Source organism: Capsicum annuum, chromosome 10, assembly GCF_002878395.1.
Source record: "Capsicum annuum cultivar UCD-10X-F1 chromosome 10, UCD10Xv1.1, whole genome shotgun sequence".
In the NCBI taxonomy this organism is placed as follows: domain Eukaryota; kingdom Viridiplantae; phylum Streptophyta; class Magnoliopsida; order Solanales; family Solanaceae; genus Capsicum; species Capsicum annuum.
The window spans coordinates 30,509,467-30,523,020 of NC_061120.1; the positions used below are offsets into that span (position 1 = coordinate 30,509,467).

Genomic DNA, 13,554 nt, shown 5'->3' on the forward strand with positions numbered 1-13,554 from the left:
ATTGGAGTTGGAGTTGGAGATGAAGTTGGAGTTGGAGTTGGAGTTGGAGATGAAGTTGGAGTTGGAGTTGTGTTTGGCCATGTCTTTTTGAAAATTTTTTTTAGACTTTGATTTTTTTTTAAATATGATTTTATGCCCTCTACTTTTAAAAATTATCAAAATCCCCCAACTACTAATTTACCTGCTAACCTACAACCAAATGTTGAGCAAATAATTTATATGTCTTCAATTGATAAAATAATTAACAACAAACTAATTATTATAATTGTTATTCTTCTAAAATTTGAATAAAAATATTACAAGTACGAGCTAAATAAGTTTATCTAACCATAATCGATTAAATAGAGAAAAATATATTTTGATAAATATGATTGATAGATATAAATATATTTTATATATTCTTAAATTTGTTGATGAAAATTCTTAATTATTTTCACTTGAATTAATTATTTTATTGAATTTGGTCTTTTAAAAATAATTACGGAATTTAGTTAATAAGAGGGGTTTGTATAAAAATTTAAAATTGAGGTTATATGTAATAATAATGGAAGTTGAAATTGGAAGTGGAAAATTTTTTCTATTTTTGGAATTTTATTCCGGAATTGTTTTTCAAAGTTTCATGGTCAAACACCATAATTTCCACCTCCGGAAAAAGTTTCTGGAAAAAAGGAAAAAATATCCATGACCAAACGAGCCCTATATTTTCCAATACACTGTACCAAACAATCCCGTTTAGAACGAAGGAAGTAACTTAATTGACGTTCGTACCATTATTCTTCTATATAACAATGCAACAACAAACCAAAATTGTCACAAGTTCAAAGTGGAGTTAACACACTTTTCCACATTTTCCATTCTGATAGCTCTTTACTTTCCTCGTCCTTCACTTTAAGTACATCAACTTAAAGTTAAAGCAAAAAAATGGAGTCAGACATGGCTGAAGGATTAAGAAGAAGATTATCAGGTCCAAAACCAATAGATACAAAAAGGAAAGAAGGCATCGAAGAATACGACATGGTGACTGTGGAAGAAGAGCCATTGAGTCCAATGGCTCGTATTTTTCACGATTCGAGATTCGATGTCCATTGCATTGCCTTTATGGCTTGCAAAACTCAGATCTCGCCGCAGCCTATTAAGGACAAGTTGGTGCATACTTTGCTTAAGCATCCTCGTTTCACTAGCTTGATGGTATGTTCTTTTTGCATGTTCCGTTTATGTACGACCAAAGGTATATAATTAGTTCTCCTATGTGCATGACGAAGTTAGAATTTGCACTAATCAAACAAAGTCAACATATATAAAGGTAAGCATATGATTTCCTCAATACGGGATTCAATATATTTACATAAAAAGTATTATTCATATACATGGTGTAATTTTTTGACTAAGAGATCTCAAATGACACCTATTGAACAAAGATGACGCCATTGCAGGGTTATGTACTTGAGAGCATGTCATCGGAGGCGGATCTAGAGACTCAATATTACACTCTTGAATATATGAGTTTAAAATTTATAAACAATTGAAATTTTAGTGACTTAATTTTATATACACATATCTACAGATTCTTGTCAGAAATACTGGGTCAACTGAATTCACTACTAGTCCTTTTTTCATCATTTTATGTTTAAGTTACCCTGCAATATTATTACAATTTTTTTTTTCCAATTTACAACGTAAATTTTCCCCCAGTAAAAATGAAGAAGAAGAAAAAGAAGAAGAAGAAGTGGCTTTAATTAAGCTTGATCCTCCATCCCACTAAAATTTTTAGAGATTCAAGTTTTACTTACATCTAATTTAAGTGTTTCCATATCCCCAGCCATTTTTAAGCAGCACATATATCACTATTTGTTTTATTAATAGTAATAAAAATCTCAAAGAGGACATGAGTACTAGGGTCAAACCCTACATTACTAAACTCAAAGAGGAATGACAAACTTTCCATAGTGTTAGGTTCAAAAGTCAATGTATGAGGAAAGAAATTAAAAGAGTCATCTTCTACACACTTTATTTTAGCAAAAAATGTATAACTCTTATTAATGGTATTCTGAAAATCTGATTGGGGTTGTTGAGGGGTTGGTGGGGGTGGGGGTGGGGGATATTATCTTTAGACCCATAAAATATGCCCATGCAATAGATCAACAGAAGATGTGCCTAGTAATAAGCATGTTTAAGGGTGCACGACATGTATGCTTCTCCATAACCTATGGAAATTGGTAACTTCAATTTTCAGTATTCCTTTGAGCTTCTCTTATAACAACAATATGAATTAAGTGTTTATTTCATAAAATTATATTTCCTCCGTCTTATTTTATATGGTAGTATTAGACTTAACACGGCGTTAAATATTTTTTTTTTTAAACTTGTGGTTTAAAATAATTTTAGATATTTATTTGGCTAAATCATGTAATTAAAGATAAAAATTAAATTTTAAAATTAAATTATTTCTCATTATAACATTTTCGTCTTTCTAAATAGAGAAAATACCCTATTACCCCCTGAACTATATTCAAAACGGTTGTGACACATCTTAACTTAAAAGTGTAATTTTGGCACCCTTAGTGCGTACGTGGACACTTCAGTGTATTGTGCCTCATATATGCCACGTATGTGCCACGTAGGCACTAAGGGTGTCAAAATTACACTTTTAATTAGTTTAGGGGTAATAGGACCCCCTTTAAATTGAGGTGAGTCTCTGCCGTTTTGGATATAGTTCGGGGGTAATAGGGTATTATTTCTTCTAAATATTATTGATGAAAGTATTTTTATATTCATGAATTTATTGGTCACTGGGTTGGTTGAGCCCACTCGAGACTGGACAAAAAAAGGCCCCGTGTAGTTTGTGTCTTTCTTTAAACGGAAAAAGCTCAAAAATACCCCTAAACTATCTGAAATAGCTCAAAAATGCCCCTCGTTAGATTTTTGGCTCAAAAATATCCCTCCGTTCAATATTTGTACAAAAATACCCCTCCCTCTAACGAAATTCGGAAAAGGATCAAAAATACCCCTAAACTATCTGAAATGACTCAAAAATACCCTCTGTTAAATATTTGGCTCAAAAATACCCCTCCTCTTAACGAAATTTCACCAAGCATGCCACCTAGATAAAAAAAAACTACATAATTATGACACATTACCATCCACATGTAAAAGGTTAGTATTTTTTAATTATATGACATTCCTTTCTTCTTTATTTTTATTTTTATTTAAAAAAATCAGTGAAACGGGCAAAACTTACATGACTTTTAATTTTTAATCAAAGTAGACAAACAGTGGTTACATAATATTTTTTTTGAAAAAATTTATCAAATGTAACATCGCTATTATCAAATTCCTTTGATCATTTAAAAAACAAGTTTTTTTCTATTAATAGATTTAAAAGTGTGAAACCCAACAAAAGAGTCTTATTAAACTGATAAACCTATTAATTATTAGGCCAGTATAAAAGTTAAAATTAAGATTACTCGTAAGAGTAACAAATTTCAAACTAAACTTGAAATTAGTTACTCAAAAGATGTGTCTAGCTTTGCTAGCTTTTACTCAAAATGTATATGTTAAAATGATTTAATAAATACCTCCTCTAATCTAAAATTAATGAATCTTTGAATGTGGCACACATCTTCAAAAAAAAATGAATGACATAATTAAAGAATAATTTATCAATTTTAAGTATCATTTTACTTATTTTCAAACTTGTTCTAAAAATAATAAGATTATTCATCAAAATTGAATTTAGAAAAATGAATTCATTTCGAATGATTAAACAAGTGTTAAAAGGAATTCATTTATTTTGAAAAAGAATTTGCATGTAGTAAATTCAACTTAATTATTAGTACATCAACATTTGCTAGCTTAAAAGTTAAAATTTTAGCTCCTCCTCCGAGTCAACATCAGATCAAGATCAAGCTGTCCCTCATCCCCAAAAATAATAACAAGATGAAATTTAGAATTTTTAAAACACTAATGAAAAGGTGAAATCTAGAACTTTTAAAACACTAATGAAGTAATTAGCAAAAGATTGGTTTTTTGGTTTTTCCGTTTCAGTGCTTTGAAAAAAGTAAAATAAAAATAAAAATAAAGAAGAAAGGAATGTCATATAATTAAAAAATACTAACATTTTACATATGGATGGTAATGTGGATAGTCACGTGGTCTTTTTTTATCTAGGTGACATGCTTGGTGGAATTTCGTTAAAGGGAGGGGTATTTTTGAGCCAAATATTTAACAGAGAGATATTTTTGAGGCATTTCAGATAGTTCAGGGGTATTTTTGATCCTTTTCCGAATTTTGTTAGAGGGAGAGATATTTTTGAGCCAAATATTTAACGGAGGGGTATTTTTGAGCCAAAAATCTAACGAGGAAAATTTTAAGCTATTTCACATAGAGGTATTTTTGAGCCTTTAGGAGACTGTTTTTCCATAAGAAGAATTTATTTTCGTGTTTTCACTTACTAAATTGGGAATCCCGCGTATCATCTTGAGGGAACTTCTATTCTGTACACTGCACAAGCCTGTCTAATCCTAAACAGTTCGTAAACACAGAAACCTCATTAATGTAGAAACTAATAGAGGTACGATAACCTTGAATGTGAAATTGAATATTGATCAATCATCCATACTTTTTGAAAAATTTACTTATGTAAAAATATATGAAAATCTATTCATCCACTATACTAAAAAGGAAAAAGTCTCAAATAATACACTGAACAATTAGAAATAATTTATCTACATCACTCATTAAAAGTTTCATCCATCTATGCCATCATCATTAAATGAGCCAAACTTTTAATAAATGACGTGAATGAACCATTACTTATTCAATAATATACTATTTTATGTATATTTTATTGTTATTATTTAGTACGATTCATTTTTTAATATTTAAATGACTTATAGAAGTAATTATTAAGAGTGATGTAATAAAATAACAACTTTATTTATTATTTTTTAAAGAATATGTTAAGTTTCTCAAAAACATATAGAAGTAATTATGATCAAAGAAAACTCGTTTGACTCTTGATATCAAAAAATATCACCTAAATTGAAATGGAGGGAGTAGTAAGTCGAATGAGTTTCGTTTTCCTTTTTTCCTCTCCTAGTTTTTGTTTATTGTTAAAAAAGGGATCAGACTAGATCACTCAACCCTAAGAAAAATAACAAATTACTTCCTCCGTCTCAAATTACCTGTCCCAAATTATGATGACATATTGATTAAAAAAATAACTAATAACATGACTAGTTTACCATAGTACCCCTATTAAATGATGGTTGTATTTTAATTTGAAGAAAAAATGATTAATGCAAAGGATAAACATGGAAAAAAATTTGTCTCTTCTTGATTAATGAAAAAAGACAAGTAAAATAGAAAATCAAATTAAGAAATTTGGAACAGGTAATTTAGGACGGAGGGAGTATAATCTTTTGATCAATTTAAGGTAATAAAAGAGTTTACTCTCTCTACAAAAATAGAATAAATTGAGCAAAGAATTTCAATCAAACATAAAAAGAACATTCACTTTTTTATATGTGACAAAATGTGTGCTAACAGGTTGTAGATGAAGAAAATTTAGCAGACATGAAATGGGTCCAAACAAAGATTGACATAGATCAACATATTATAGTAGCTGAAGTGGATGAAAGTCAGCTAGAATCACCAGACAAATTCGTGGAGGATTACATTTACAACCTTACCAAAACCAGCCTTGACAGAACCAAGCCACTTTGGGACCTTCACATTATCAATGTCAAAACTCGTAATGCGGAGTCCGTGGCCGTGCTTAGGGTTCACCATTCTCTCGGCGATGGCACCTCACTCATTTCTCTTTTACTCGCGTGCACTCGCCAAACTGCTGATGAGCTCAAGCTTCCTACCATTCCAACCAAGAAAAGGAGGCCTACTCCTTCAGGTAAATGGGCAGATTGGGTCAAACTTAAAGCCTAAAGGTGTCAATAATTGCTCAAAGTCTGTGTTTACCAAATAATGAGTTATGTCATTTCTAATTGTTGTATTATATTAACAATGTAAAATATGTTTTATGCGATCTGTGTAGTAACTAGTTATACACTATCGCAGGTAATTCAACAAAGGAAGGGTCGTGGAGGTTTTTCGGAGCATTTTGGCTTTTCATCAGAATGCTTATGAATACTGCGGCGGATGTTTTCATGTTCATCATAACAGTCGCTTTCTTTAAGGATACAAAAACGCCAGTTAGCGCTGTGACTGATTCTGAGTTTACTAAAGCTAGACGAATCGTTCACAGGATAATCAGTCTGGATGATCTGAAGTTTGTCAAAAATGCTATGAATGTTGTAAGTTATCAAAGCTCTTGTTGATATTGTTGTGAAGGCTTTCTAAAATAATATTGTTGCATATATTTTCTTCGCAGACTATAAATGATGTTGCCGTGGGATTAACACAAGCTGGTTTATCTAAATATCTCAATAGGAGATATGGTAAGTTATTTTATTCACAAACAATTTAATAATTCAAGTAGGATGTCAGGTACTTATTTTCCCATGGCCAGATTCACGACTTAAATTTGATAGATTCAACCTTTATGTTCTATCCGCTGAACAACATACATGTTTAGAATTGTGCGTTTTGATATTAATACTTAGTTAAGTTAAATAAACTTTTACATTTATGATTTTTTTTTTAATATCTATATACCTTATTAAGATATTATTTGGTTCGATTATATGAGTTAATTACTCAATTTTTCAAAATATTCTCAGCTGTTGGTGGCAAAGACAAGGGAGCCACAGAGAGAAACAACAATCTTCCCAAAGGCATTCGACTTCGAACCTGTCTTATTTTTAACCTAAGATCCTCCGCAGGAATTGAAGTAACTTTCATGCCTTGTTTTTATTCGGTCTCAATTTATGTACATTCAAATTTCAATAATTAATGTTTTTAACTTTCAATATGGATTTGGTCATAGAAACTTTAAGTTTTCGATATAAAACTTATATATATATATATATATGTATATATATGTATATGTATATATATGTATATGTGTATATATATATGTATGTGTATATGTGTATATACTAGTTTAGGTGTACGCACCTTGCGCGTATACCTTACTTTAATGAGTTTAAACATTACATTAAATAAATTATTTGTTTAAATAATAAAGATGAATATAATAATTAAATTTAATATCTTTTGAGTATGTAAAGCTGAAGAATTTATTTATTAAACCTAATTTTTATCAAAAATATTTTTAAAAGTCGATTGACATTCATCTACAATCTGTAAATTGCAACAAAACAATACAATGATAGAGACATCAAAATAATACAATTAAATTTAATCTTTACACACAAAATTTTCTCAAAGTCGTCCGACATTCATCTACCACCTATAAACAATAACAAAATAATACGATAATAGAGATATCAAAATAATACAACTAAACCTAACATTTACATAAAAAAATCCTCAAAGCCGACCAACGTTTATCTATCACCTGTAAATTGCAACAAAATAATATGATAAAAGTGATATCAAAACAATACAATTAAACTTAAATTTTAATTAAAATAAAACAATAAGATAATATAGATATCAAAATAATACAATTAAACCTAACTTTTACACAAGAAATTCTTCAAAGCCAACCGATATTCATCTACGACTTGTAAACTATAAAAAATTATAATAGTGATCACAAAACTTCGATTTTGATCCAATTACTAATTCTTGTCTGAGCAAAAATTGACCCTAAAGAATGATTTTGAATGAAAATAAAGAAGATATATATACACACATGTTGAATTCTATTATGCTGACAAAAATAGTGAAGAAGTTGGGTTTTAGAAAACCAAGCATCCACCATCTAGACATGTAATTGAATCAAGGTAGATGAGCATCAATTATATTCTCCCAATAGACAAATCGGTTTGTTCTTTAGTTTAACGTACATCTCAATATTTATAGAAGTATTTCCTTAATAGAGTCCTAATTTAGGAGTATTTTTCTAATTGAACAGTAAAAAGAAAAATATTAATTAATTATCCTACCATATATTTTAGCAGTCCCATATATTTTAGGAAGTCTAGTTAATATAGTTAAAAAAATAGTGAAAAGATAGTTTTGTTTAAAGAAGAGTCTTTTATTGAAGGGTAAAAAGTTCAAATCACTTTTCCAAGGGTCTTCACACTTTTAATATATTATAGATTATAGATATAGATTATAGATTATAGATTATAGATTATAGATTATAGATATAGGTATTGATATAGATATAGATTATAGATATATATCTCTCTCCCTCTCTCTATATATGTATATGTCTATGTCTATGTATAAGATATACATATATATATTGAGAGAGACATATACATATATATATATATATGTATATATGTATGTATATATGTATACATGTATGTATAAACTACTAAAAAAATACTTTAAGTCACATAAATATGGGACTGACAGAACATTATTATTACTGTAGTTGTTACAAAATCATATGACGTGCACGAATGAAACTTTCAGGATCTCGCTGATATGATGGAGAATGGCAGCAAAGGGAAGCGGGGTTGGGGAAATTGGTTTGGTTATGCGCTGTTACCGTTCAAGATTGCACTGCGGGATAATCCTTTAGACTACGTGAAAGAAGCAAAAGCGACAATTGATCGCAAAAAGCAATCGTTTGAAGCTTTGTTCACTTTGACCATGGCCCAAATACTTATTAAGCTTTTTGGCGTCAAGGTATATTGCATATTTAAGATACATTTCTTTTGTATAGAAAACTTAAAGGTAGAGTTAATAGCATTTCTGGTCTCATGAAAAAAAAACTATATACATTATCATAAAACTTAAATGCTTTACTACTATTATCATAGTTTAACTTAATCTCTTATTATATAATAATATTCTTACTAGTTCATTCTTACAATATGATAGGTAGCTACAGATGTGACTCTCAGAGTATTTTCAAATTCAACAATATGCTTCACCAACTTGGTTGGACCACAGGAGGAAATTGGATTCTGTGGCAACCCCATTACTTATTTTGCTCCAAGTGCTTATGGGCAGCCAAGTGTATGTACTCATCTACGCACTCTATTGTTGAGGCATTTTCTCTTTAATTACAATCATCAGTATGGAGATTTATGATCTAACTATAACTTCATGATATAATAGTTTTATTTTAATTTATAACTATTAAAAATAAATTGAATGATTTGCGGTAAGCATTATGTGCAAGTAGTTCTTATCCTAATTATAGTGCATAGAGGTCAATTAGTCCTACACTATATATGGCGAATCACCTCTAGAAACCTCACTTGGTATTTTGGTTCTTGAGGCTATAAATGGAAATATTCCAAGGAAAATGAAATGAGACAACTACCTTTCTCTTGGTCCTTACTCTTACCTAATTAGTAGAAGAGCTTAATTTATGTGCAATGCTGGTATATATATTTAAATCCACTTTAAATCAAACATCTCGTAATATCTAAGCTTATGTTGTAAGACTAAATCCACAATTTAGACCATAAAGTAGTTAAATGCATGCTATTATCGGCTAAAATAAATTAATAATCCAGTTGTTTTACATTATCAGTTATGAGATTATATATGTAAATCAAGATTCTGATTGCCAATAATTGTAATTCTAGGCATTGATGATCAATATCCAAAGCTATATCGATAAGATTATCATTGTCGCATCTGTTGATGAACATGCTATTCCTGATCCACAACTATTGCTTGATGATTTCGAGGATTCTCTTAATCTCATAAAGAATGCTGTTATAGAAAGAGGGCTTGTCAAGAATTTCAAATGATCAAGAAATTCAACCAAATTAAGAAGGTTGTACAAGCAATTGTACTGTATTAAAGAACTGTTGCAGTAATTCTCTTTCCTATTGCTTTCAATTTTATATCGAAGAACATGGTACTGTTGTTTTCTCTGGGAAACTACATTCTAATTAATGTTATTCATATCAATGTATTACAAATCAGTAATAGAATTCTCATGCACAATGGAGAGAATCAAAGTGTGTTATTGATGGTTAAGAACTCGAGTACATGCTCCTTCTTATAGGAGTTGGATATAATGTAGTTGTTGAGTCCCAAACTACATGAAAGAGTCCCATTTATGAGTAACATATACAAGTAGATGTTTACTACTACAACAGTACTAGTATAGAATGACTCAAACTCTAACAACTTACACTCTTAACTTGCTCTACTTTTGTTTGCCGATCACCATTGTTATAACGATCACATTGATCATTATCTTAAACATCTGTGTTTGTTGAATCTACATATTTTGAATATGCTTTTGGGTGTTTTGAGATACCACACTTTAATTATCACAATATTGTATAAGATTGTCTTGAGATACACTCCAATGTCATGAAGGAGATAAAGAATCCATGTCATCTCAATTATTATAGAAACTAGGACTCTATATTCAACTTTAGCACTAGATCTTGTCACTCTTGTCAGTTTCTTAGAGGTTGAAGAGACACAATTTGCACCAAGTTAATGTTGTAAACTATAGTTGACCTAATGGTTATAGTACAACCTCTCCAGTTAGCATTTGAATAGCCATACAACCTACAGATTTAGTGTGAGATAAGAAGGTTGTGATGATCAGTGCATACCTCTCAATGAACTCCATCCAAATAGTGCCACCACAATTTCAATACGAACACAAATGCCACAAATTTCAAATCTTGGGTGGGGTAATTCTACTATAGGCCTTCAAATGACTCGATGCATAAGTTATGTCCTTATTCTTCTACACAAATACACCACCAAGTCAATACTAGGAGAATCACAAAACACAGTGAAATCCTCACCTTTAATAGGTAGGGTCAAGATAGGAGCTGAAGTCAACAAACTCTTAAACTTTTAGAAGCTCTGTTTGCACTTGTCCAACTATTGAAAACCCATATTCTTCTGAGTCAATTGAAATAAAATAGTAACAATAGAAGAGAATACCTATATGAACCACCTATGATAGCATGCCAATCTAACAAAACTCCTATATCCGAAGGTGAAATAGGCCAGGACCAATTTTGACCACCTCAACCTTGGTCGGATTGACCTTAATACCATCATTAGACACTATGTGTCCCAAGAATATACCAAAAAACTGAGCCATAATTCATACATAAAAAAGTGGGATATAACTTCTCATCCCACAATCTCTAGACTATGATCCTCAAATACTTTACATGATCTGTCTTGCTCTTGAAATACACCAAAATGTCATCGATAAATATGATTACCAATGAGTCAAGATAAGGCAACACCTTGTTTATCCATCTCATGAGTGTTTTGGGGCATGAAACAACCCAGAAAATATAACCAAGAACTCATAATGTCCTTACACAGCTATCTTAGTAAATTCTGAAGCTCAAATTATCAATTGATAGTACCGTAATATCAATTTAATCTTCAAAAATAGTGAAACACCCTACAATTGATCAGACAAGTCACCAATACACGATAAAGAATGCTTATTCTTGAAGATCACCTTGTTCAACTATTGGTAATCAATGCATCCTCAAAGACTAATCCTTCTTCTTTAGTAATAAAATTGGAGCACCCTAAGGCAATGAAATTGGTCCTTCAACTCCTTCAAGTACACTAGGGCAATACTATGAGGGGAAAAAATGGGCTTAGTTCCTAGCTCTAAATCAATGAAAGATTTATATCACACTCTTGATGAAGACCCTGAACATTAGTAGGAAACACATACTTAAACTCCCTAACTAGTCTTACTAAATCCAAAAGAGGTGTCTGTAATGACTCTCTAGGTTATTTTCTCAATTATCATGCATTTTTGGTGTTCCAAGCTATTCTACATTGGATTCAAATCATTTGTGACTAACTACAACTGTCAATTTAGTTATCATATTATTCATTTGAATTTTAGGCCTATTTCTCTGTTTGGAGCTTTTGATGTTAAGGAATTGGTCTCAGAGCAAACTCCTAGTAAATGGCCTCAGATAGGAAATAAAATACTGTCATTAGCTTTAGAATACTGATTTTAGTTTGCGGGGACCTTTGGTATGGATTTCGAGGATTCTTGACTCATTTTATGCTATTGAGTGAATTTTGGTTAAAATGACCCTTTGGATGTGGGACCCAAATTTGATCGAAATGAACTTCGATGAAAATTTTAATTGCTCCATTGAGTCTAGAATGTCAAATTAAGTGTGTCTGCATAGTTATTTTGGTATCGAAGCCTTTATATCTCATTTTGTGTGTTTAGATAAAAAATAGTTTAAATTACCTAAAAAGGGTCGGAGGGTTAATTTTTGTAAACAACCTTTTTCATAAATATTATTTCACTATATCCCAAATGTATTTTATGATCAATTTACATAATTGGTTCATATTAATGGGGTTCCGAATGTGCTTTAAGGGTCAAAAATAAGTTTTGATAGTTGATAGTACTCGTGTGGCCACTTTAGCGGCCATTGACCTTTCGACTAGGCCCTAAAGAGATCATTTGAATGCTTTCGCAGTAATTTGACCTTTTGACCTGTATTCTTTAACAGAAAAGAAGCTGCTTTAGCGGCGATCGCCGAGTATAAGACCCATACCAAATTCATTTTGTATTTTTCATATTTTATGAGTTAGGAAGCTCCAATTTTAATAATTCTCAATGCATTTTTTTGTATAATCATTGTCTATGTGATTATAACTTTATATTTCTCATTATCCAAGAATACAAATTTTATTTTTCATAATTTTCAACTAAAATTGTTGTTCAAAACCCCTTTTTCTGTCATGATTGGAGCTTGGAGCGTGGAATATTATTGAAAATCATCATTTGAGTCTATGGTAGCTAACTCGACACCTATTGATCATTTTTCATATTTTTTCCTCATTAAATTCTGCTATTTTCCTTATAAATTAGTAAAAATTATTTTTTCAAATTCTTATTTTGTGGGCTGATTTGGGGCTTAATTTGAGCTCCATTTATGCTCAAATTTTGAGCATGCATTTTCTGTATTTTGAGGAAATTCATGACAGATTTAATTTTGGAATTACAGGCCCCATGAGCTCGTTCTTGATTCAAATTTTAGCGTAGAGTATTATATAGTAATATGAGTATCATTTTACTCCAATTAATGTGTAGATACTGATTTTGATAGTGTGATGTTGTTTTGGGATCATGGTGTGAAGATGATGGTTTTGGATTGCAGTTAGCTATGAGGTAAGCTTTGATCTACTTTTATCTATGGGATTGTATATTGTATTGATTGCATGTTAGTTAGGGATAATAAAATTTAATACTTAGTAATTTTATGACTTGACCTATTTAGGAGATATAGAATAGAAAAGTGATCTGAACCTTAGCCTAGAACACCCGTTATGGTTACTGAATCTTATTATTCTTGATTACAAATAGGTTAACCATAGATTTATGTTAATGATCCTTTAGTATAGGACTTAACATTGACTTAGTGACACAAACTATAGTTTTTCAAATTATGGTGCTATTATCATGCTAGTGATATATATGTGTATATATATATATATATGTATGTATATATATATATATATACATAT

General features: G+C 30.6%; 1 protein-coding gene across 1 annotated transcript; it reads left to right on the top strand.

The window, feature by feature from the left end:
* Window positions 1-800: 800 nt before the first annotated feature.
* On the top strand, window positions 801-10,035 carry LOC107845817 (wax ester synthase/diacylglycerol acyltransferase 11). Its single transcript, XM_016690307.2, has 8 exons — window positions 801-1,188; window positions 5,548-5,905; window positions 6,073-6,308; window positions 6,386-6,452; window positions 6,735-6,844; window positions 8,509-8,724; window positions 8,920-9,057; window positions 9,636-10,035. The coding sequence occupies exons 1-8, from the start codon at window positions 922-924 to the stop codon at window positions 9,801-9,803; spliced, it is 1,560 nt and encodes a 519-aa protein (XP_016545793.1). The 5' UTR covers window positions 801-921; the 3' UTR covers window positions 9,804-10,035.
* The last annotated feature ends 3,519 nt before the right edge of the window (window positions 10,036-13,554 follow it).